This window comes from Elephas maximus, chromosome 1, assembly GCF_024166365.1.
Source record: "Elephas maximus indicus isolate mEleMax1 chromosome 1, mEleMax1 primary haplotype, whole genome shotgun sequence".
Lineage (NCBI taxonomy): Eukaryota > Metazoa > Chordata > Mammalia > Proboscidea > Elephantidae > Elephas > Elephas maximus.
Window position 1 is genome coordinate 89028629 of NC_064819.1, and position 27126 is coordinate 89055754.

A 27126-nucleotide genomic window follows, 5' to 3' on the forward strand; every position below is an offset into this window, starting at 1 on the left:
AAGTTAGTTATAAATTTAGAAAAATAGGGGTAAATAATAAGGTAACCACAAAGGAGACAAACTATGCTACTCATCAAAATAAAATACAAAGGAAAAATACAGACACAGCAGAAACAAAATCAACAAAAACAAATATGAGGAAAGGACAATATATAAAGAAAATCTACTCAGCATATACAATCAAAAAACATCAAAATGATACCACTAAAATCATACCTATCCATGAATGTAAATGAACTAAATGCACCAATAAAGAGACAGAGAGTGGCAGAATGGATTAAAAAACAAGATCCTTCTATATGCTGCCTACAAGAGACACACATTAGACTTAGAGACACAAACAAACTAAAACTCAAAGGATGGAAAAAAATATATCAAGCAAACAACAATCAAAAAAGAGTAGGAGTGGCAATATTAATTTCTGAAAAAATAGACTTTAAAGATAAATTCATCAGAAAGGATAAGGAAGGACACCATATAATGATTAAAGGGACAATACACCAAGAACATATAACCTTATTAAATATTTATGCACCCAATAACAGGACTGCAAGATCCATAAAACAAACTCTATCAGCATTGAAAAGTGAGATAGACAGCTCCACAATAATAGTAGGAGACTTCAACACACCACTTTCGGTGAAGGACAGGACATCCAGAAAGAAGCTCAATAAAGACATGGAAGATCTAAATGTCACAATCAAACAACTTGACCTCGTAGACATATACAGAACACTCAACCCAACAGCAACCAATTATACTTTCTTTTCTAGTGCCCATGGAACATTCTCTAGAATAGACCACATATTAGGTCATAAAGCAAGCCTTAGCAGAATCCAAAACATAGAAATATTACAAAGCATCTTCTCTGACCATAAGGCCATAAAAGTGGAACTCAATAATGGGAAAAGAAATCAAACACTTGGAAACTAAACAATACCCTGCTCAAAAAAGACTGGATTATAGAAGACATTAAGGAGGGAACAAAGAAATTCAGAGAATCCAATGAGAATGAAAACACTTCCTATCAGAACCTTTGGGACACAGCAAAAGCAGTGCTCAGAGGCCAATTTATATCAGTAAATGCACACATCCAAAAAGAAAAAAGGGCCAAAATCAAAGGACTATCCCTACAACTTGAACAAATAGAATGACAGCAACAAAAGAAACCCTCAGGCACCAGAAGAAAACAACTAATAAAAATTAGAGCTGAACTAAATGAAATAGAAAACAGAAAAACAATTGAAAGAATTAACAAGAGCAAAGCTGGTTTTTTGAAAAACTCAACAAAATTGATAAACCACTGGCCAAACTGACAAAAGAAAAACAGGAGAGAAAGCAAATAACCAGAATAAGAAATGATATGAGTGATATTACAACAGACCCAATGGAAACAAAAAGAATCATATCAGATTACTATGAAAAACTATACTCAAACAAATTTGAAAACCTAGAAGAAATGGATGAATTCCTAGAAACACACTACCTACCTAAACTAACACAAACAAAGGTAGAACAACTAAATAGACTCTTAACAAAAGAAGAGATTGAAAAGGTAATCAAAAAACTCGCAACAAAAAAAAAGCCCTGGTCCGGACAGCTTCACTGCAGAGTTCTACCAAACTTTCAGAGAAGAGTTAACACCACTACTACTAAAGGTGTTTCAGAGCACAGAACAGGATGGAATACTACCAAGCTCGTTATATGAAGCCACCATATCCCTGATACCAAAACCAGGTAAAGACACCACAGGAAAAGAAAATTATAGACCTATATCCCTCATGAACTTAGATGCAAAAATCCTCAACAAAATTCTAGCCAAGAGAATTCAACAACATATCAAAAAAATAATTCACCATGACCAAGTGGGATTCGTACCAGGTATGCAGGGATGGTTCAACATCAGAAAAACAATTAATGTAATCCACCACATAAATAAAACAAAAGACAAGAATCACATGATTTTATCAATTGATGCAGAAAACACATTTAACAAAGTTCAACACTCATTCATGATAAAAACTCTCAGCCAAATAGGAATAGAAGGAAAACTCCTCATCATAATACAGGGCATTTATACAAAGCCAACAGCCAACATCACCCTAAATGGAGAGAGCCTGAAAACATTTCCATTGAGACCCGGAACCAGACAAGGATGCCCTTTATCACCACTCTTATTCAACATTGTGCTGGAAGTCCTAGCCAGAGCAATTAGGCTAGTTAAAGAAATAAAGGGCATCCAGATTGGCAACAAAGAAGTAAAAGTATCTCCATTTGCAGATGACATGATCTTATACAAAGAAAACCCTAAAGAATCCTCCAGAAAACTACTGAAAGTAATAAAAGAGTTCAGCAGAGCATCAGGATGCAAGATAAACATACAAAAATCAGTTGGATTCCTCTACACCAACAAAAAGAACATTGAAGAGAACATCACCAAATCAATGCCATTTACAGTTGCACCCACGAAGATAAAATACTAGGAATAAATCTTACCAGAGATGTAAAAGACTTATACAAAGAAAATTACAGTACACTTCTGCAAGAAAGCAAAAGAGACTTACATAAGTGGAAGAACATACCTTGCTCATGGATAGGAAGACTTAACATTATAAAAATGTCTATTCTACCAAAAGTGATCTATACATTTAATGCAGTTCTGATCCAAATCCCAAGGACATTCTTTAATGAGATGGAGAAACAAATCACCAACTTCATATGGAAGGGAAAGAGGCCCCGCATAAATAAGGCGTTACTGAAAAAGAAGAACAAAGTGGGAGGCCTTACTTTACCTGATTTTAGAATCTATTGTACTGCCAGAGTAGTCAAAACAGCCTGGTACTAGTACAACAACAGATACATGGACCCATGGAACAGAATTGAGAATCCAGACATAAATCCATCCTCATATGAGCAGTCGATATTTGACAAAGGCCCCAAAACAGTTAACTGGGGAAAACACAGTCTTTTTAACAAATGGTGTTGGCATAACTGGATATCCATCTGCAAAAATGAAACAAGACCCATACCTCACTCCATGCACAAAAACTAACTCAAAATGGATCAAAGACCTAAATATCAAATTTAAACAATAAAGATGATGGAAGAAAAAATAGGGACAAAGGAGTCCTAATACATGGCATAAACAGTATACAAAACATTATAAAGAATGTAGAAGAAAAACTAGATAACTGGGAGCTCCTAAAAATCAAACACCTATGCTCATCCAAAAAAAAACATCCAAAGACTTCACCAAAAGAGTAAAAAGACTACCTACAGACTGGGAAAAAGTTTTTAGCTATGACATTCCTGATCAGCGCCTGATCTCTAAAATCTGTATGATACTGCAAAAACTCAACTGCAAAAAGACAAATAACCCAATTAAAAAATGGGCAAAAGATATGAATAGACACTTCACTAAAGAAGACATTCAGGTAGCTAACAGATACATGAAGAAATGTTCACAGTCATTAGCCATTAGAGAAAGGCAGATCAAAGCTACAATGAGATTTCATCTCACTCCAACAAGGCTGGCATTAATCCAAAAAACACAAAAGAATAAATGTTGGAGAGGCAGTGGAGATATTGGAACACTTATACACTGCTGGCGAGAATGTCAAATGGTACAACCACTTTGGAAATCGATTTGGCGCTTCCTTAAAAAGCTAGAAATAGAACTACCGTACGATCCAGCAATCCCACTTCTTGGAATATATCCTAGAGAAATAAAAGCCTTTACCCGACCAGATATTTGCACACCCATGTTTATTGTAGCATTGTTTACAATAACAAAAAGATGGAAACAACCAATGTGCGCATCAATGGATGAATGGATAAATAAATTATGATATGTTCACACAATGGAATACTACACATCGATAAAGAACAGTGAGGAATCTGTGAAACATTTCATAACATGAAGTAACCTGGAAGGCATTATGATGAGTGAAATAACTCAGTTGCAAAAGGACAAATGTTGCATAAGACCACTATTATAAGAACTTGAGAAATAGTTTAAACTGAGAAGAAAACATTCTTTCATAGTTACTAGACGGGGGAGGGAGGGAGGGTGGGAGAGGGCCATTCACTAATTAGATGGTAGATAAGAACTACTTTAGGTGAAGGGAAAGACAGCACACAATACAGGGGAGGTCAGCACAATTGGACTAAACCAAAGCAAAGAAGTTTCCTGAATAAACTGAATGCTTCGAAGGCCAGTGTATCAGGGGCAGGGGTCTGGGGACCATGGTTTCAGTGGACATCTAAGTCAATTGGCATAATAAAATCTATTAAGAAAACATTCTGCATCCCACTTTGAAGAGTGGCATCTGGGGTCTTAAACTCTAGCAAGCAGCCCTCTAAGATGCATCAGTTAGTCTCAACCCACCTGGATCAAAGGAGAGTGAAGAACACCAAGGACACCAGGTGATTACGAGCCCAAGAGACAGAAAGGGCCACAGGAACCAGAGACTACATCATCCTGAGACCAGAAGAACTATATGGTGCCCAGCTACAACCAATGACTGCCCTGACAGGGAACACAACAGAGAACTCCTGAGGCAGCAGGACAGCAGTGGGATGCAGAACCCACATTCTCATAAGACCAGACTTAATGGTCTGACTGAGACTAGAAGGACCTCAGTGGTCATGGCCCCCAGACCTTCTGTTGGCCCAGGACAGGAACCATTCCCAAAGCCAACTCTTCAGACATGGATTGGACTGGATAATGGGTTGGAGAGAAATGCTGGTGAGGAATGAGCATCTTGGATCAGGTGGACACTTGAGACTATGTTGGCATCTCCTGCCTGGAGGGGAAATGAGAGGGTGGAAGGGGTTAGAAGCTGGCAAAATGGACACGAAAAGAGAGAGTGGAGGGAGAGAGCAGGCAGTCTCATTAGGGGAGAGTAACTGGGAGTGTGTAGCAAGGTGTATATGGGTTTTTGTGTGAGAGACTGACTTGATTTGTAAACTCTCACTTAAAGCACAATAAAAATTATTAAAAAAATACAAATTCTTGCTAACAAAGAAAAAGACAAGTAAATCAACAGAACAAGATAAAGAGTGCACGAACAGGCTGTGTGTTTATGGGCACATGGAATATTACAGAAAAGGCATCACACACCTGGGAAAAAAATAGCTAAATTCTCTGACTACAGAGAGACAAAGTAGAGCCATTTCTGACTACTCACATTTTATGTACACGTGAAACTAAATACCAAATATAAAACTCTAAATCTAATAAACAAGAACAGCTACTCAATTTGTGAAGCAAAGTAAAAATGCACGGTCTGTTGTTCAAAAATTATTAAAAATTTCAAGGCAAAGCATTAAACTAAGCATAGTGATTTTCTGAACATGGGGCCCCATGTGACTGCATGTGTTGCATTCCTATGAAACCGGTCTTTCTAATACAAAAATATTTAAACAATATCATTATGACTTGAAGAAAACAATTTCATAAACAAGACAAAAACATAAAGAGGAAAATTGCTGTTCATGGCTTCATCAAAATAGTGAATTTATAGTCAAGGAAGGAAACTGTAGGTAAAATTGAGGTGGCTGACATTTTGAGCAAATGAAGACCAATGTGATAGTTGTTTCTAGATCCAAACAGGATCAGTTTGAATCTTAGTTTCACAGTTTATCACAATAAACTTGGAAATTTACTTAACTTCTCTGACTCTCATGATAAAATTGCAATGATTTTAGTACTTTCCTGAGCTCACAATAAATGTTATTTATATTTCTGATTATATTTTTGGCATAAAATAGCAAGGAATTATTAATGTGATAAACAGATATATAATGAAATTCTGTAAAGCAACAAGAATGGAAATTCAACAGAAAGATGGGCAAAGAATGTTGCATTGTTTTCAGAAAGCTTGCATTCATGTAGATCACACAGAGACACCTCATGGAGAAATGGGTCATGTTTTTATTACTTAAGGACACATCAAGAGGTGAAGATACTCATTGGATACACCAGCGTTCTTCTCCCGAACAGAGAGAAATGTGAGCTTTGAATCCCAAAATTAAAGGAAATAATTTAGTGCTATTACCAAAAGTGAAGAGTCAGATTTAGATAGAACAAAAGACCACACTACTTCTCTTCACCCCCACGTGTCTGGCAGTTTGTCAAACTGTGGGGGCTTTCGTGCTGCTCCGATGCTGGAAGCTATGCCATGAGTATTCAGTTAACACAGCAGGTTCACCGATGGTGGACAGGTTTCAGCTGAGCCTCCAGATTAAGACAAACTAGGAAGGACCCAGTGAATTAACCAGCAAAAATCTTATGAATAGCATTGAAACATTGCCTGATATAGCACTGGAAGGTGAGCCCCTCAGCTTGGAAGGCACTCAAAAGATGACTGGGGAAGAGCTGTGTCCTCTATGGCACAGATGGAGTTAAGCCTTTGAGACCTTCTTTTGCTGATGTGGCATGACTCAAAATGAGAAGAAACACCTGCCAACATCCATTAATAATTGGAACTGGGGATGTGTAAAGTATGATTCTAGGAAAATTGGAAATCATCAAAAATGAAATGCAACACATAATTATTGATATCCTAGGCATTAGCGAGCTGAAATGGACTGGTATTGGCCATTTTGAATTGGGCAATCGTATGGTCTACTATGCTGGAAATGACAACTTGAAGAGGAATGGCATTGCATTCATTATCAAAAAGAACATATCAAGACCTATCCTGAAGTATAATGTTGTCAGTAATAGGATATTATCCACACTCCTAAAAAAAAAAAAAAAAAAATTTTTTTTTTTCTACAAGGAAGACCAGTTAATATGACTATTAGTTAAATTTACACACCAAGCACTAAGGCCAAAGAGGAAGAAATTGAAGATTTTTACCAACTTCTGCAGTCTGAAATTGATTAAACACGCAATCAGAATGCATCGATAATTACCGGTGATTGGAATACAAAACTTGGGAACAAAGAAGAAGGATCGGTAGTTGGAAAACATGGCCTTGGTGATAGAAAGGATGCCAGAGTTTGCATGATAGAATTTTGCAAGAGCAATGACTTCTTCATTGCAAATACCATTTTTCACCAAAGTAAACGGCAACTATACACATAGACCTCACCAGATGGAATACACAGGATCAAATCGACTACATCTGTGGAAAGAGATATCTTTCAATATCATCGGTCAGAACAAGGCCAGAGGCCAACTGCGGAATAGACCATCAATTGCTCATACACAAGTTCAAGCTGAAACTAAAGAAAATTAGAATAAGTCCTCAAGAGCCAAAGTATGACCTTGAGTATATCCCACCTGAATTTAGGGACCATCTCAAGAATAGATTTTACACGTTCAATGCTAATGACCGAAGACCAGATGAGTTGAGGAAGGACATCATACATGAAGAAAGCAAGAGGTCATTAAAAAGCCAGGAAAGAAAGAAAAGACCAAAATGGATATCAGAAGAGACTCTGAAACTTGCTCTTAATTGTAGAGTAGCTAAAACAAAAGGAAAAAATGATAGAGTAAAAGAACTGAACAATTTCAAAAGGTGGCTCAAGAAGACAAATTAAAGTATTATAATGACATGTGCAAAGAGCTGGAGATAAAAAATCCAAAAGGGAAGAACATGCTAGGCATTTTTCAAGCCAAAGGAACTAAAGAAAAAATTCAAGCCCCGAGTTGCAATAGTGAAGGATTTTATGGGGAAAATATTAAACGATGCAGGAAGCATCAAAAGAAGATGGAATGAATACACAGAGTCATTTTACCAAAAAGGATTAGTTGACATTCAACCATTTCAAGAGGTAGCATATGATCAGGAACCGATGGTACTGAAGGAAGAAGTCCAAGCTCCACTGAAGGCACTGGCATAAAACAAGTCTTCAGGAATTGACAGAATATCAACTGAGATGTTTCAACAAACAGATGCTGCGCTGGAGGTGCTCACTCGTCTATGCCAAGAAATATGGCACACTGCTTCCTGGCCAACTGACTGGAAGAGATCCATATTTATACCTCTTCCCAAGAAAGGTGATCCACCTGAATGCAGAAATTATTGAACAGTGTCATTAATATCAAGTAAAATATTTCTGAAAATCGTTCAAAAGCAGCTGCAGCAGTTTATCGACAGGAAACTGCCAGAAATTCAGGTCGGATTCAGAAGAGGACGTGGAACCAGGGATATCATTGCTGATGTCAGATGAATCTTGGCTGAAAGCAAAGAATACAAGAAAGATGTTTACCTGTGTTTTATTGACTCTGCTAAGGCATTCGACTGTGTGGATCATAACAAATTATCGATAACATTGTGAACAATGGGAATTCCAGGACCCTGAATTGTGCTCATGAGGAACCTGTACATAGATCAAGAGGCAGCTGTTCAGACAGAACAAGGGGTTACTGCGTGGTTTAAAGTCAGGAGAGGTGTGTGTCAGGGTTGTATCCTTTCACCATACCTATTCAATCTGAGCAAGTAATTCAGGAAGCTGGACTGTATGAAGAAGAATGTCATCAGGATTGGAGGAAGACTCATTAACAACCTGTGTTATGCAGATGACAAAACCTTGCTTGCTGAAAATGAAGAGGACTTGAAGGGTTTACTGATTTAGATCAAGGACCATAGACTTCAGTATGAATTGCACCTCAACATGAAGAAAACAAAAATCCTCACAACTGGACCAATAAGGAACATCATGATAAATGGAGAAAATATTGGTGATGTCAAGGATTTCATTTTACTTGGATCCACAAACAACACCCATAGAACATAGAAGCAGCAGTCAAGAAATCACAAGACGCATTGCATTGGACAAATCTGCTTCAAAAGACCTCTTTAAAGTGTTGAAAAGTGAAAATGTCACCTTGAAAACTAAGGTCCGCCTGACCCTAGCCATGGTATTTTCAATTACATCATATGCTTGCGAAAGCTGCGCAATGAATAAGGAAGACTGTAGAATTGATTCCTTTCAATTGTGGCCTTGGCAAAGAACATTGAATGTATAGTCACAGACTGCCCTATACCAAAGAACGAACAAATCTGTCTTGGAAGAAGTACAAGCAGAATGCTCCTTAGAATCATGGATGGCAAGACTACATCTTACATACTGTTATGGATTGAATTATGTCCTGCAAAACATGTGTGTATCAATTTGGCTGGGCCAGGATTCCCAGTATTGTGTGATTCTTTATTTTGTAAACCCTGCGTCTATGATGTTAACGAGGGAGGATGGGCGGCAGTTGTGTTAGTGAGGAAGGACTCAAACTACAAGATTAGGTTGTGTCTTGAGGCAATCTCTCGAGGTATAAAAGAGAGAAGCGAGCAGAGAGACGGGGGACCTTGCGCCATCAAGAAAGCATTGCCAGGAGCAGAGCACGTCCTTTGGACCTCAGGTCCCTGTGCAGAAATGCTCCTAGTTTGGGGGAAGATTGATGAGAAGGGCAAAAGAGAGAAGAACTCTGCCCCTGGTACTGATACCCTGAATTTGGACTTTTAGCCTACTTTTACTGTGAGAAAACAAACTTCTCTTTTTAAAGCCATCCACTTGTGGTATTTCTGTTATAGCAGCACTAAATAACTAAGACACATATTTTAAACATGTTATCAGGAGGGATCAGCCCCTCGAGGACATCATGCTTGGTAAAGTACAGTATCAGCAAAAAAGAAGACCCTCAAGGAGATGGATTGACAAAGTGGCTGCAACAATGGGCTCGACCATAACAACGATTGTGGGTGTGGTGCAGGACCGGGCGGTGTTTCATTCTGTTGTATGTGGGGTTGCTGTGGGTTGGAATCAACTCAATGGCACCTAACAACAACAACAACAGTTCTCTTCATTCCTCTTTCTTTGGGTTTCTCCAGAATCACAATAATAAACAAATAGAATATTAAAGATAATCATCTTCTTGTTGTGATAAAAGGGATATAAAAGTTCCCACTCTCACGGCCAATTCTCCTTACACTTTAAACTCAAGAGCATTTTCCAAGGGAACTCTAAGACAAGAAAGTGAATCCATACCTCTGTCCTAGGAACTTTGACTAAGAAAACATATTTGGCAATTGAGACTTGCATTGTTGTCCATGATTCTGAAATTAAGGAACTAATGTAGTGAGGCAAGACAATAGGAAGAATTAAAAAAAGAAAAAATGAAACTCAAGATAGGAATTCCCCAAGGCTACTCCCTCATATTGCAGATGTGGAAAAGTATCCTGTTTTTTCTTATAACAATTCTTCTCAGCACCCAGGGGGCACTCTCCCTCAGGATTTTTACGTCTAGAGATCTGTGGCTCATAAAACAGCAAGCAGAATTTCAGAAAGGAAAAAAGAGGAGTTTCATGATGAAGAGTTTATGCTGCAATCCCAACATTAATTCTCTTTTCAAATATTTTTCTATTTATACTCACCGGGAGTCTAAAACTGAAAAGTTTTCTGTGAATCTGAACACTATCAGGTAAGAAGATGAAACAGGAGATAGGCTGGGAAGTTGCTCATATTGTCTATTAGCAAGTGGTCTGCCTGTTTGCTAGTATTAAAGATAAATGCCCAAAGCAGATATCCTATTTTCTAAGAGACTCCTCATTGTAGTTGTGGGCTGTGAATGCACTTTACTTTCCACATTTTTGTTGCTATTTCCCTTCTCAGTTCAACATGCCTGATTCTCTAGACATCCTCCAAAGCAAGTTAAAATCCCTAAATATCAAAATGGCAGTGAAAGAAATTCTTTAGTACAGAGGAATCTGATTTCTAATAGTCTATAAGAGTTAGAAAAAGTTTTCCCTGCAAATGGATTTTTGATACAATCTGTTTTGTAGGTTTTAGAATCAAAAGTGATATCTGACATGTCATTTGTGTTTTAAACGGGAATTTTTCAAATGCACTTGTATTTTAGAAAGAAAAAAAAATGTAGATATACAAAATATACATGGCTATCCAAAAAGCTATTCTGAATGATTTGAAGTCAGCCTTTCATGGAAGCGTACCAGAGATAAGATAATTTCCCAAAATTGTTAACAAGTATAGAGAACCTTGGAGCCCTGGTGGCACAGTGGTTAAGTGCTCAGCTGCTAACTACAAAAGGTTGGCATTTCGAATCCACCAGCTGTTCCTTGCAACCCTATGAGCCAGTTCTACTCTGTCCTGTAGGATCGCTATGGAATCAACTCAATGGCAACGGGTTTGGTTTTGGGGTTTTGTAGAGAGCCTAGAACACCAGGGGCTCTCAAGAAGTCTTCCTTAGTTCGTACACTTTTTCACTCTAACCACCTCATTTTCTTCTGTCAGTGGTTTCTCAACCTTGACTGACTCCCCTTTTACAGGAAACTTCTCAACGTCCGCATCTCTTCAGATTTTCTTACACTTATTCTTCTCTCAATGCCTCCCATCCCTATAAAGTTCCATCCCTTCCTCACTTCCTTCCTCTCAATCAGCAAGAGCTAATTCACTACATTGGGAAATTAAAGGAACAAAAAGGAAGCTATTTCACAAAAGTATATCTGCTTTGTCAGTGTACCTAAAAGAGATAATGTCAGGTACTTTTCAAATAATGGAGGAAAGAATATTGGAAAGCTTTTTTCTCTCTCAGTAAATAGTCTGAATTTAGTCAAATATAAAACCTTATTATAAAGAACTTATTTACAATTCCTCAAGAGTTTTAGCATTCACTGAAGAAAACACTGTTGTTTCAAATCTGCAAGAGAAATGAAAATTAGTGCATTCCTTTAGTAGAAAACAGCAATCTTATTTGACAGAAAGGGCAAAAATAGAAAATTTATTTTTCGAATGAGAAGCCCTAGAAATTTCTAAGGACTTTAGAGAGAGCTGATATGCAGCAGACTGCCTTCCAGGGTGATAGAAGGCAACATGACTGCCAGTGTCAGATTAATGGAACTACAGGTGAAGAAGGTGAATTTCACTTGAGGTGAAATATTTCTTGATAACTGAAGAAAACCAAAACCAAACCCATTGCTGTCGAGTCCATTCAGACTCATAGTGACCCGATAGGACAGAGTAGAACTGCCCCATAGGGCTTTCAAGGAGTGGCTAGTGGATTCCAACTGACGACCTTTTGATTAGCAACCAAACCCTTAACCATTGTACCACCAGGGCCCCATGATACCTGAAGAGTGATGTTATTTCAGGCAAAATAAAAATAAGATTTAAGGAAAAAGAGCACAAGATTTCAAGGGGGCTGAAGCCATAGATACTTAAGGGAAAAGTCAGTATTCGGTGATGTAAGGGAGAAACTCTTAAGCCAATTAGAGGAAGAACATTACTTGCCCAGGGATTCAAAATGTGGTAAAAGAAAAAGATCCCAAACCAAGGAGAAAATGGAAGCACTATACCATTTGTCATCAGAGAAGTAATATGGCAGTCCTATTTTGTGAAAATATTAAGGCTCATGTCATAGGAATGACCTAAGCTTCTCAGCAGATACACACACACACACACTAAAAAGCCCTTGCAGCTGAATGGATTCCCACTCATAGCCAATGTGTAAGGACAGAGTAGAACTGCCCACTAGGGTTTCCAAGGAGCAGCTGATGGAGTCCTACTGTCACCTTTTGGTTAGCAGACCAGCTCTTAACCACTAGGCCACCATCAGCAGACTTAAAACCGGTTGCCTTTGAGTCAATTCCAAATGATAGGGACTCTATAGGACACAGTAGACCTGCCTCATAGGATTTTCAAGGCTGTGAATCTTTACTGAAGCACACTGTCACATCTTTGTCCCACGCAGTAGCTGGTAGTTGGAACCGCCAACCTTTCGGTTAGCAGCTGAGTGCTTAACCACTGTGCCACCAGGGCTCCTCTATCAGAAGATGTAGCAGTAATAATTTTTTTTTACTGCTGCATAGGGTTTTCTTGGCAGTAATCTTTTTTTTTTTATTCTGCTTTAAGTTAAAGTTTACTATTCAAGTCAGTCTCTGGTACAAAACTTACACACATTCCTATGCATTCCTATGTGACCTTAACTGCTCTCCCCATAATGTGACAGCACACTCCTCCTCTCAACACTGTATTCCCCATGTCCAATCAACCAGCTCCTGTCCCCCTCTGCATTCTCATCTCACCTCCAGATGGGAGCTGCCCACATAGTCTCAAGTGTCTACTTGACCCAAGAAGCACAATACTCAAAAGCATCATTTTCTGTCATATAGTCCAGTCTAATCTTTATCTGAAGAGTTGGCTTCGGGAATGGTTCTAGTTTTGGTCTAAAGAAGGTCTCCGGGGCCATGACCTCTGCAGTCCCTCCAGATTCAGTCAAAACATTAAGTCCGGTCTTTTTACAAGAATTTAAGGTCTGCATCCCATTGTCCTCCTGCTCCAGTTGGGATTCTCTGTTGCGTTCCCTGTCAGGGCAGTCAGGCATTGGTGGTAGGTGACACCATGTAGTTTTTCTGACCCCAGGCTGATGGAGTCTCTGGTTTATGTGGCTCTTTCTGTCTCTTGGGCTCATATTTGTCTTCTTTCTTTGGTGTTCTTCATTCTCCTTTGCTCTAGGTGGGTTGAGACCCATTGGTGCATCTTAAATGTCCCCTTGATAATGCTTAAGACCCCAGACACCACTCACCAAAGCAGGATGCAGAATGTTTTCTTAATACATTTTGTTATGCCAATTGACTTAGATGTCCCCTGAAACCATGGTCCTAAGACATCCAGCCCTGCTACTGTGGCCTTAAGAAGTGTTCAGTTGTAATCAGGAAACTTCTTAGGTTTTGGTTTAGTCCAGTTGTGCTGACCTTTCCTGTACTGAGTGTTTTCTTTCCCGTCACTCAAAATAGTTCTTTTCTAATATCTAATTAGTGACTACCCCTCTGCCTCCCTTCCCATGCTCATAACAATCAAAGGATATTTTCTTCTGCGTTTAAACATTTCCTTGAGATCTTATAATACTGGTCTCATACAATATTTGTCCTTTTGCAACAACTAATTTCTTTTGGCATAATGCCTTCCAGAGTCCTCCATGTTGTATTTCACAGATTCGTCATTGTTCTTAACTGTTGTGTAGTATTATGTGAATATACCATAATTTATTTATCCATTCATCCATTGATGGGCACCTTGGTTGCTCCCATCTTTTTGCTATGGTAGACAGTGCTGCAATGAACATGGGTGTGCATATCTGTTTGTGTGAGGGATCTTATTTCTCTAGGATATATTACAAGGATTGGGATTGCTAGATCACATGGTAGTTCTACTTCTAGTTTTTTAAGGAAACACCAAATCAATTTCCAAAGGGATGGTACAATTTTACATCACCACCTGCAGTGTATAAGTGTTCCAGTCTCTCCTCAGCCTTTCCACATTTATTATTTTGTGTTTTTTTTGGATTAATGCCAGCCTTGTTGATGTGAGATGGCATCACACTGTAGTTTTGATTTACATTTCTCTGGCAGCTAATGGTCTTGAGCAATTCCTCATGTATCTGCTAGTCACCTGAATGTCTTCTTTAGTGAAATGCCTTTTCATACCCTTTGCTCACTTTTTAATTGGGTTATCTGTCATTTTGTTGTTGAGTTTTGCAGTATCTTGTAGATTTTACAGATCAGACGCTGATCAGATTTGCAACAGCCAAACACTTTTTCCCTGGCTGTAGGTGGTTTTTTTTGGTGAAGCCTTTGGATGAGCATAAATGTTTGATTTTTAGGAACTCCCAGTTATCCAGTTTCTCTTCGGCTGTTTGTGCATTGTTAGTAATGTTTTGTGTACTGTTTGTGTCATGTATTGGGGCTCCTAGTCCTAGCATTGTCCTAATTTTTCTTCCATGATCTTTTTCATTTTAGATTTTATATTTACATTTTTGATCCATTGTGAGTGAGATTTTGTGCATGGTGTGAGGTGTGGATCTTTTTTCATTTTTTTGCAAATGAATATCCAGTTATACCAGCACCATTTGTTACAGAGACTGTTTTTCCTCATTTAACAGACTTCGGACCTTCATCAAATATCAGCTGCTCCTATATGGATGGGTTTATGTCTGGATTCTCAATTCTGTTCCATTAGTCTACTTGTCTTTTGTCGTACCAGTACCAGCTATTTTGACTACTGTGGCAGTATAATAGCTTCTAAAATCAGGTAATGTGAGGTCCCCCACTTTGTTCTTTTTCAGGAATGCTTTACTTATCCGGGTCCTCTTCCCCTTCCACGTGAAGTTGGTGATTTGTTTCTCCATCTCAGTAAAAAATGTCATTGGAATTTGGATTGGGATTGCATTGTATCTGTAGTTCGCTTTGGGTAGAATAGACATTTTTACAACGTCAAATCTTCCTATTCACAAGCAAGGTATGTTTTTCCTCTTATGTTGGTCTCTTTTGGTTTCTTACAGTAGTGTCTTGTAGTTTTCTTTGTGTAGGTCTTTTATGCCTCTGGTTAGATTTATTCCTAAGTATTTTATCTTCTTGGGGCCTATTGAAAATGGTATTGATTTGGTCATTTCCTCTTCAACATTCTTTTTGTTGGTGTAGAGGAATCCAACTGATTTTTATATGTTTAACTTGTATCCTGATACTCTGCTGAACTCTTCTATTACTTTCAGTAGTTTTCTTGAGGATTCCTTAGGGTTTTCTGTGTATCAAATCATGTCACCTGCAAATAGAGATACATTTAGTTCTTCCTTCCAATCTGGGTGCCCTTTATTTCTTTATCTTGACTCATTGCTCTGGCTAGGACCTCCAGCACAATGTTGAATAAGAGTGGTGATAAAGGACATCCTTGTCTGGTTCCAGTTTTTAAGGGTGTCTCCATTTAGGATGATGTTGGCTACTGGCTTTGTATAAATGCACTTTATTAAGTTGAGAAATTTTCCTTCTATTCTTATTTTGCTGAGAGTTTTTATCATGAATGGGTGCTGAACTTTGTCAAATGCCTTTTCTGCATCAATTGATAAAATCATGTGATTCTTGTCTTTTGTTTTATTTATATGATGGAATCCATTAATTGTTTTTCCAATGTTGAACCATCCCTGCATACCTGGTATGAATCCCACTTGGTCATGTTGAATTATTTTTTTGATATTTTGTTGTTGAATTGGCTAGATTTTGTTGAGGATTTTTGTGTCTAAAATTCATGAAGGATATAAGTCTGTAATTTTCCTTATTTTATTGTGTCTTTATCTGGTTAAAAAAAATTTTTTTTTTTTTATCTGGTTGGTATCAGGGATAAGCTGGCTTCATAGAATGAGTTTGGGAGTATTCCATTCTTTTCTGTGCTCTGAAATACCTTTGATAGTAGTGGTGTTAACTCATCTCTGAAAGTTTGGTAGAATTCTTCAGTGAAGCCATCAGGGCCAGTCCTTTTTTTTTTTTTTTTTTTTGCTGTTGGGAATTTTTTAATTACTTTTTCAATCCCTTCTTTTGTTATGTGTTTATTTAGTTGTTCTACTTCTGTTTGTGTTAGGTTAGTTACATAGTGTGTTTCTAATAATTTGTCCATTTCCTCTAGGTTTTGCAATTTGTTAGAGTATAATTTTTCATAGTATTCTGTTATGATTCTTTTAATTTCAGTTGGGTCTGTTGTGATATCACCCAGCTCATTTCTTATTTGGGTTATTTGCTTCCTCTCCTGTTTTTCTTTTGTCATTTTGGCCAATGGTTTATCCATTTTGTTGATCCTTTCAAAGAGCCAGCGTTTGGTCTTGTTAACTCTTTCACTTGCTTTTCTGTTTCTTTAATTTTTATTATTTGCTTTCTTCTGGTGCCCAATGGTTTTTCGTTGCTGTTGCTCTGTCTTTCTACTTTTTCAAGTTGTAGGGATAATTCTTTCATTTTGGCCCATTCTTCCTTTTGGATATGTGCCTTTATTGCTATAAGTTGACCTCTGAGTACTGCTTTAGCTGTGTCTCAAACGTTCTAGTAGGAAGTGTTTTCATTTTCACAGGATTCTATGAATTTCTTTATTCTGTCCCTAATTTCTTCTATAACCCGGTAATTTTTGAGCAAGGTGTTGCATAGTTTCCATATGTTTGATTTCTTTTCCCTGTTTTTCTGTTATTGATTTCTACTTTTATGGTTTTATGGTCAGAGACGATGCTTTGTAATATTTTGACATTTGGATTCTGTGAAGGTTTGCTTTGTGACCTAATATGTGGTCTTTCTGGAGAATATTCCATGTGTATTGGAAATGGTTCCAGTTGGGTGGACTGTTCTGTATATGTTAATTAGGTCAAGTTGGTTGATTGTGGCAATTAGATCTTCCCTGTTTTTATTGAGCTTCTTTCTGGATGTTTTGTCCTTCACAAAAAGTGCTGTGTTGAAGCCTCCTACTACTATTGTGGAGCTGTCTATCTCTCTTTTCAGTGCTGTTAGAGTTTGTTTTATGTATTTTGAAGCCCTGTCATTGGGCATGTAAACATTTATTATGGTTATATCTTCCTGGTATATTGACCCTTTAATCATTATATAGTGTCCTTCTTTATCCTTTGTCGTGGATTATACTTTAAAGTCTATTTTGTCAGAAATCAATTTGCCACTCCTGCTCTTTTTTTGATTGCTTTTTGCTTGATATATTTTTTTTTCCATCCTTTGTGTTTTAGTTTGTTTGTGTCTTTAAGTCTAAGGTGTGTCTCTTGTAGGCAGAATATAGATAGTGTTTCTTTACCCATTCTCCCACTCTCTGTCTCCTTATTGGTGCATTTGGTCAATTTATATTCAGCCTAATTATGGATAGGTATGAGTTTTGTGCTGTCATTTTGATGTCTTTTCGTGTGTTGTTGAGAGTTTCTTTTTTCCACTTAATTTCTTGTGCTGTGTAGTTTTCTTTATGTATTGTCTTTTCTTCTTATTCATTGTTGTTGATTTAGTATTTGCTGAATCTTTATGTTTTTCTTATTTTTTATTTTGATATGTAGGATTCTTAGTTTCCTTTATGCTTACCTGAGTATTTACCCTCATTTTCTCTGTTTAAACCAAACTTTTATTTCTTTGTATTGCCTTGACTTCCTCTCCATATGAAAGATCCATGACTACGTCTTTTAGTCACTCTTTTTTGATTTAATATTGCCGTCTTTTACATAATGACATCTCTTTTTCCCTGTTTTGAGAGTTTTTTATCTTGATTTCTTTTTGTGATTTCCCCATCTGGGTTGATATCTGGTTGCTCTGTCCTGTGTTCTAATCTTGGTTTTTTATCTGATGTTATTGATTTTCTTACCAGAGGATTCCTTTTAGTATTTCTTGTAGTTTTCATTTCTTTTTAGCAAATTCTCTAAACTTCTGTTTATCTGGAAATGGCCTAATATTGCCTTCATATTTGAAGGACAGTTTTGTTGGATATATAATTCTTGGATGGTTTTTTTTTTTTTTTTTTTTTTCATTCAAAGCTTTATATATGTCATCCTATTGCCTTCTTGCCTGTATGGTTTCTGCTGAGTAGTCCGAGCTTATTCTTATTGACTCTCCTTTGTAGGTGACTCTTTGTTTATCCCTAGCAGCTCTTAAAATTCTCTCTTTATCTTTGGTTTTAGCAAGCTTGATTGTAATATGTCTTGGTGACTTTCTTTTGGGATCTACCTTGTATGGCGTTCAATAATTGTTTTGGATAGATATCGTCTCATGTTTCACAATACTAGGGAACTTTTCTTCCAACAAATCTTCAACAATTCTTTCTGTATTTTCTGTTAACCCTCCCTGCTTTCGTACTCCAGTCAGTCGAAGGTTATTTCTCTTGGTAGAGCCCCACGTTATTCTTAGTGTCTCATTTTTTTTTTATTCTTTTATCTGATTTTGCTCAAATATGTTGTTGCCAAGTGCTTTATCTTCCATCTCTCTAATTCCGCCTTCCATTTCGTCAATTCTGCTCCTCTGATTTTCTATTGAGTTGTCTAATTCTGAAAATTTATTGTTAATTTTCTGAATTTCTGTTTGCTGTCTCTCTGTGGGTTCTTGCAGTCTATTAAATTTGTCATTATACTCTTAAATAACCTTCTTAAGTTACTCTATTGCTTTTTCTGTGTGTTCTTTGGCTTCTTCTGCATTTTGCCTGATTTTCTTCCTGATCTCTTGAACAGTTGTGTATATTAATCTTTTGTATTCTACCTCTGGTAATCCAGGAAGTTCACTTCATCTGGAAAATTTCTTGATTCTTTTTTTTGGGGGGAGCTTGCTGAAACCATCATGATCTGCTTCTTTATGTGATTTGATATTAACCGTTGTCTCAGAGCTTCCATAGGTTATTGTATTAATTTATTTTATGTTTGCTTACTGTGTCCTAGCTTCTTGCTTTGTTCTGTTTTGATATGCCCAAATAGGCTACTCAAGTGAGCTAGTTTGGTTATTGTCTCCTTTGAAGCTCTAACATCCTCTCACCAGGTGGCTAGAGCTGTTACCGAATATATGAGCCTGGGAGTCTGTTTACTTTTCTTGTATGGATTCAGCTGTGATGTCCAGGTAGTCAGTCACCAAGTGTGTAGTGCAGGCTCTCACATACAGTCTTAGATGAGCAGGAGTGATTGGTGTATTCTCAGGTATCTGGCTATAGCAGGGGATCACGCTCTGAGCAAGGCAGGGGGCTGACAACCACCCCTGAATATCTGTAAGGAAAGCGTGTCCGCATACCCTGGAGTGCATAGGTGGGTAGGTTTTGCAGCCAGACTATGGGCACACGGTCCTTTTGGCTGTAAGGACTGGGAGGCACCAGTTATCCTTGGACCCTTTTCATGGGTGGCTGAGTGGCGTGGGTGGAGCCACCAGTCCTCAGGCCCCTGATTTGGGTAGGTGAAGACCCTGCTTAATAGGCAGAGAAGTGTCAAATGTCATGAACCTCCTTCTCCACCACACAGATGAAACAGATGAGGTCAGACTTCAGTTATAGACCCTGTTGTACTGTAATAATGAGGGACTACACTGTTGAAATGGGCCTATGCAGATCTCTGCAGGGGTGAAAGGCATTCGAAGTCCACGGACTGCTTGTGCTTCTGCCCAGGCAAAGGAGCCACTTCTGCCCTGAGTTCTCAACTTAAGGAAGCAGGCTGATTATTTTTTCCCCCGTTTGTTAATTTGTTCTTTCTCAAAGGCTGGGAGAATGGCTCAGGATGTGCCAGAGGTCCTGTCTCTGGCCCAGGGAAAGTGCTGCAGAGGGGGGAGAGGCCAGACAGTTCTTTCCAAAGGGATGTTTTTCACCCCGTGTAATAGATTAGATTCAAGTACTTATCTTTTACCAAGAGCACCACTTTTTGCTGATTCTGGAGGCGTCAGTAGACTCTCCACCACTGCCCGCTCTCTCCCACTGTGGGAAACAGGTCCCAAACTCTACTGCCTGCCTTACCATGCTTGAGCCAGGGGATCTAACCTGTAGGTACCAGTTCCAGCCGGGTCAGGTCCAGCAACTCCTCGCTGCTTCTGAACTGACTCTCCCTCCCCCTGCTGCTCTGTCCAGTTCCTCAATTTTGCTTTGATATTCAGGGCTCCTACCTTGTCATATATAATTAATTTGTTTTGTTTTTTTTGGGGGGGTCTTTGTTTTAAAAGGGACCACCAGAAGTGTCTGAGTACTCTGCCATCTTGGCTCCACCTCCAGTAGTGTTAAATTTTTAAGCAACCCTCTGGCTAATAATATTTGATTAATGTGGCCTCCTTTCCTAAACCAACAAAGGCTGCATCATGTTTTCATGGATGTGCCTCAGAAAGGCATCAGTAAGAGGATACCTCTAGTCCTGTTTACATTCTAAAATGAGGAATTACTACTATTTTAAAGGGCTTTTTGTTTCTTTAAAGAGTTTGTGGTTGTAATGAATTCATCCCTGTCTTAAATCTTTCTCAAGGGCTTCCTTTTTTTTATTTTGAAGTCTTCATATTTTACTATCATAAACGATGTTGCTAGAAGTATTTTCCTGATTGAATCCACTATAATTATAAAAAATAATTAAAAGAAAAAAGGAGAACTGTCCACTGGCTCTGCTTGAAATGAGATCACACCTTTGGTGAATATATCACAATTTTTAATCTAACTTATTTTTCAAGGATATTTGGATTATTTCCAGTTCCAGGCCATGAAGAGTAATACTTTTATGAATGTTCTTTTTTTATTGTACTTGGGATGAAGGTTAATGGAACAAACTAATTTCTCATTAAACAATTAGTATACATATTGTTTTATGACATTGACTAATGACCCCAGGACATGTCAACACCCTCCCTTCTCAAACTTCAGTTCCCTATCACCAGCCTTTCTGTCCCCTCCAGCCTTCTAGCCCTTGCCCCAGGGTTGGTGTGCCCCTTTAGTGTGTTTATTTTATGGGCCTTTCTCCATTTTGGCTGAAGGGTGAACCTCAGGATTAACCTCATTACTGAGCTAAAGGAGTGGCCTGGGGTCATACTCTCAGGGTTTCTCCATACTGTGTCAGGCTAGCAAGTCTGGTTTTTCTTTTCGAGTTAGAATTTTGTTCTATATTTTTTTCCAGCTCTGTCTGGGACCCTACTATCCCTGTCAGAGCAGCCAGTGATAGTAACCTGGCACCATCTAGTTGTACTGGGCTCAGTCTGGAAGAGACCATGGTAGCTGTGGTCCATTAGTCCTTTGGACAAATCTTTCCTTTGTGTCTTTAGTTTTCTTTATTCTTCATTCTTCCTTGCTCTCAAAGGGGTGAGACCAGTGGCATATCCTAGATTCTAGATGGCTAACAGGCTTTTAACACCCCAGATGCTACTCACCAAAGTAGAGTGTAGAACATTTTCTTTAAAAAAAACTGTTATGCCAATTGAGTTAGATGCTCCCTGAGACCATGGTCCCCGCAGCTCTGATGGGCTTCTTGATAGGTTTATAGATACCAGCAAGGTAGGGTGCTTTAAAAAATTATCCTATTAAGATGACTTAGGAACATGAAAGGAAAGTTTTATCAGAATGTAGATGTTCAAAGGCAAAGATGGAAGGCAGACAACATGCTCTGGATCGCTGAGAGAAAAGGGATATTACTTATGAATCTATTTAAAAAAACAAAAACAAAAAAAGATTGGCTAAGTCACAGTCCATAATAGACATGTAGACTTAATATTTAACAGTTTAATAGCCCAATTTTTATAAAACCTCTGAGATTGGAATCATGTAAAACGACTATATTCTCTTTCAAGTCGTTTTTGTTGGCAACAAAATACTCTTTGGGGATAGTGTTCCATATATAATTTTGTCTTTTCTTTTAAGTGATGCTGAATCAAACTTCAGTCACTGAATTTCTCCTCCTGGGAATGACAGACATCCAAGAACTGCAGCTTTTTTTCTTTGTGGTTTTCCTCACAATCTGCTTTGTCAATGTGGCTGGGAATGGAGCTATCCTGATGATTGTCATCTCTGAGCCAAAACTCCATTTTATTCATTTCCAAACAGAGGCTTGGCAAGGGTGACAAGCACCCAGGGACAATCTTTAAGTTGTTCCCTTCCCAATTTCAAGATGAATAGGCTTTGATAGGTGGGACATGTCAGGAGAACGCCTTCCCCCATTTTGTCCAGCTGCCTCAGTCAGGTGCATTTCATATTTGTGGCACCTCAGATGCCATTTCACACCTCATCTGGTGCCCTGTTGGACATGCACCTGGGGCAAGTGCCCACCTTCAACTCCCCTTAAGCACAATGCTTCTGTTCCCAAAAGGTCACTGCCCTGAAAACCCTATGGAGCAGATCCACCTTGAACACATAAGGATGCCATTAATTGGAATCAACTCAAAAGCAACTAATATCAACAGCAACTTTTTCAAATAATGGAAGAAGCAAAGATTCACGAGTTTGCTTCCTCTCAGTAAACAGTTTCAACTTAGTCAAACATTACACCTTAAAATTAACTTATTTACAATTTTATCAAATGTTTTAACAGTCATTGGAAAAAAAAAACCACTATTATTTCAATTCTGTGAGTGAAATGAAAATTAATGTGTTCCTTTAGTAGAAAACAGAAACTTCATTTGACGGAAAGGGCAAAAAAGACAAAACATGTTTTTTGAAAGAGAAGAGCTGGAAGTTTTTGGCGACTTTGGAGAGAGCTGACATGCAGCAGATAGCCTTTTGGGGTGATGGAAGGCAACATGACTGTCAACGTCAGATTAGCGGAACTAGAAGTGAGCACGGTGAATTGCACTTGAGGCAGAATATTCCTTAACATCTAAAGAATGATGTCATTTCAGTCAAGATAAAAAAAATGACCTAAGGAAATATATCACAAGAGAAGACAGAACTTCAAGGGGACTGAAGTCATAGATAATTCAAGGAGAGGTCAGTGTTTGGTGATCTTAGGGAGGAAAAGATGAGCCAGTTGGAGGCAGAACTTTATTTACCCAGGAACTCAGGGATATGATAAAGAAAAAAAAGTCCCAGAGCAACTCAAAGATGGAAGCACTATATCATTTGTAGTCAAAGAAGTAATTTGAGAATTCTACTTTGAAAAAATATTAAGACTCATATTATAGGAATAAACTAAGCTTATCAGCAGCTATATCAATGATAAAAATTTCAAATAAACCTCAGGCTAATAATATCTGATTAATGTGCCCTCCTTTCCTTTATCAGCTAAAGCTTCATTACCCTCCTATGGATGTGGCTCAGAAAGGGACCAGTAAGAGGATACCTTCAGGCCAATTTACATTCTAACACAAGGAAAACCTACTACTACTATTTTAAGAGTTTTGGGGGTTTTTTTTGTTTGTTTGTTTCTTTAAAGACTTTGTGGTCTTTAAAGAACTTAATGAGTTCTTTCCTCCTTACTTTCATTATGCTAAAGTCTTCCAGGTGGCTTCATAGTAGGTTTAGAGAGAGCAGTGAGCTGGAGTACTTAAAATTTGTACCTTATTAGAGCTGATTTAGGAAGATGAAAGGAAGGGGTATCACAATGTAGATGTTCACAGGCAGAGAAAGGAAGAGGCCAACAAAATGCTGTAGATCTCTGAGAGAAATTAAAATATTAATGACAAATCAAAAAAAGAAAAAGAACATTGACCGAGTCAAAGAACAGACATACAGACTTAACATTTTACACTTTCTTGACTGACATTCTATAAAACCTCTGACATTGGGATCATGTAAAACAATTATAAAAACAAAACCAGTTGCCATCAAGTAGATTTCGACTGGTGGGGACAATATGTGTTACAGAGTAGAACTATGCTCTATAGGATTTTCTTTGCTGTAATCTTTACAGAAGCAGATCGCCAGGCTTTCTTCTAAGGAGTCACTGGGTGAGTTCAAACCAGCAACATTTCTGTTAGTAGTGGAGCACAAACTGCACCACCCAAGATCCTTCAAAACAACTATATTCTCCCTCAAAACCTTTTGTCGTGGAGAGAAAATCCTGGGCTGGGAGGTTTCTGATTTTCATTAGAAATAGTGTTCCACATGTTATTTTATCTTTTCTTTTAAGTGATGTTGAATCAAACCTCAGTCACTGAATTTCTCCTCCTGGGACTGACAGACATCCAAGAAGTGCAGTCTGTTCTCTTTGTGGTTTTCCTCACCATCTACTTTGTCATTGTGGCTGGGAATGGAGCTATCCTGATGATTGTCATCTCTGATCCAAGGCTTCACTCACCTATGTATTTCTTCCTGGCAAACCTCTCATGTCTAGATATCTGCTACTCCACAGTGACACTGCCAAAGATGCTAGAAAACTCCTTCTCTACACACAAAACAATTTCTTTTGTGGGATGTATAAGCCAGCTTCATTTCTTTCACTTCCTGGGCAGCACAGAGGCCACGTTGTTGGCTGTGATGGCCTTGGACCGCTTTGTGGCTATCTGCAGACCACTTCATTACAATGTCATCATGAATCATCAGCATTGTACCCAGATGGCTAGTACAACCTGGGTCATTGGGTTTTTCCATGCCCTGCTACATTCCATAATGACCTCTCACTTGAACTTCTGTGGCTCCAACCAAATCCGTCACTTCTTCTGTGATATTAAACCATTGCTGGAGTTGGCATGTGGGAACATTGAGCTCAACCAATGGCTGCTCAGTACTGTCACTGGGGCCATTGCCATAGGCTTGTTTCTTCTCACAATTCTCTCCTATTTTTACATTATCACCTATCTCATCTTCAAGACCAATTCTTGCAGCATGCTTCACAGAGCATTGTCCACCTGTGCCTCCCACTTCATGGTAGTCAGCCTTCTCTATGCTCCTGTTATCTTCACGTATATTCGTCCTGCCACAGGCAGCTCCATGGATCAGGACTGGGTCATTGCTATCATGTACACTGTGGTCACGCCTGTACTCAATCCACTGATCTATACTTTGAGGAACAAGGAAGTCAAGAAGGCTTTGATCAGGATGATCAGAAGGAAGCTATGACTTGAAGGATCTAGGGAACTCTTCTGTGGCATACATAAGCAGGCAATGAGAAAGTTCAGATTTGAATTTATACTGCTTCTCATATTGTTCAGGATATGTATGGAAGTGAGAACTGAATAAAAGAAATATAAATGGTAAAGTTCAGTCTAGTAGGTGTTCTTGTTAAGTGCCATCAAGTTGGTTCCGATTCATAGAGGCCCGATGTACAACAGGATGAAACACTGCCCAGCCCTGTGCCAACCTCACAATTGTTATGCTTGAGCAGGTAGGTACGAAGTATAAACAAGTTGGACACTAGCCACGTAACCGTCATGCTGTTGTATGAAATCAGGTATAGAAATGTGCCTACGTTACCCTATTATTGGTTAAATAGATAATATTTAGGTTTGTTTATCTCTGTGATCCCTTTAGTTTAGCCCATTTTAATGTGAGCAATAAATTTATTATGCTTTTATATTTTGAAGATTTTTTTTAGGTTCATGATTACTTAATTGTTAAAGCAAATGCTAACTTACGTGTGAATTAAGGAGAATTCTTAGGGGTATGTCATGATTTTTTGTTCACCAAGCAGAGCCAAATCAGTAATTAAAACAAATGAACTGTAATCACTAATTAACAGAAATAGAACAGCCAGTGGTTCTTCTAAAGAGTTCTGGCATCTCCACCTCCAGAGATGTTTTAAAAGTCTACTGGCTGAAAGGCAATACTGAATGTGAGTGAAGTGTGCACAACTTGAACAAGGTACACAAGGTAAGGGACATTTTTGCTAAATGCTATAACTTACACAATTTTGCAATAATAACCATAAAATATGTGTGTGGTTACATAGGTAGATGTGTATGCATATATGAGTAAAGGAAGATACCTGTGTGTATATACATGTGCACATAAAGGTGTATCTATAGGCATATGTATGTATATATATGTGTGTGTGTGTTACATATATATTCATATATATAACAAAGCACATAGGCGCCACAGTAACAGATACTTCCCAGACATGACAAAACACCTAGTGGGACTGGTTTACTGGGTTTGAAGTCTCAGGACCATAGTGTCATGGGACAACACAGTCAACTGGCATAGTATAGCTTATAAAGTTTAGGTTCATCTAGTTTGGTGAGTATTGTCTGTGGTCTTAAAAGCTTGCAAGTGGCCATCTAAGATACAACTATTAGCCTCTACTACTCTGGAGCAAAAGAGAAAGAAGGAAAACAAAGACTCAAAGAAGAAGTTAATCTACGGGACTAATAGCCTACACAAACCACAGCCTCATCTATCCTGAGAACAGAACTAGATGGTCCCTGATTACCACTGCCAACCACTCTGACCAGAAACAGAACAGATGGTCCCAGTGAGAATGGGAGAAAAATGTAGAGCAAAACTAAAATATTTAAAGTAGTTCAGACTTACTGACCACTATATTCTAGAAGAACCCTCGAGACTATTGGCCTGAGATACCCTTTGAATTGTGTACTGAGTCATTTCCTGGAGGTCATCTTTCAGCTAGGTAAGAGATTGACTCATAAATAAGTGGAGTCAGGTTGAAAAACATCTCAAGAATCCTTTACTATCTCATTCATGTGTTACTTTTCCTTTACCAGTTGGTGGATGAAAATGAGTAGTTTCAACACTTTTTTAACTTTTTTGTCTTGTTTTTCTATTTCTACACTGCCCTTCTCTTTTTTTTTTTTCCACACAGGTTCTTATAACGTAAGACAGGTGAAAAGGAAGAATTCATTCAAATTTTGTTTTGTTTTCCTTTCTTGGTGTAAAACTCCTACTAAGGAAAAGAATGATGTCCTAGTTGCTGAGGTATTTCTTGAGTTAATAGACAAATTATGTTCCTCACTCTCTAAGTAACTAGACGCACCTGCTGTCCCT

The 27126-nt window shown here is 38.3% G+C and overlaps 2 protein-coding genes across 2 annotated transcripts in view; one reads left to right on the plus strand and one right to left on the minus strand.

Moving 5' to 3' along the window:
• The window catches only part of LOC126075492 (olfactory receptor 5V1-like), a 218902-nt gene that overhangs the window by 72164 nt on the left and 119612 nt on the right, over window positions 1–27126 (minus strand). The window lies entirely within an intron of this gene.
• On the plus strand, window positions 24316–25242 carry LOC126076980 (olfactory receptor 12D2-like). Its single transcript, XM_049885795.1, has one exon. It carries the CDS (start codon window positions 24316–24318, stop codon window positions 25240–25242), a length of 927 nt encoding a protein of 308 aa, XP_049741752.1.

Coding starts and splice junctions, on each gene's coding strand:
- LOC126076980 (XM_049885795.1), top strand. CDS start 24,316: ATGTTGAATCAAACCTCAGTCACTGAATTTCTCCTCCTGGGACTGACA.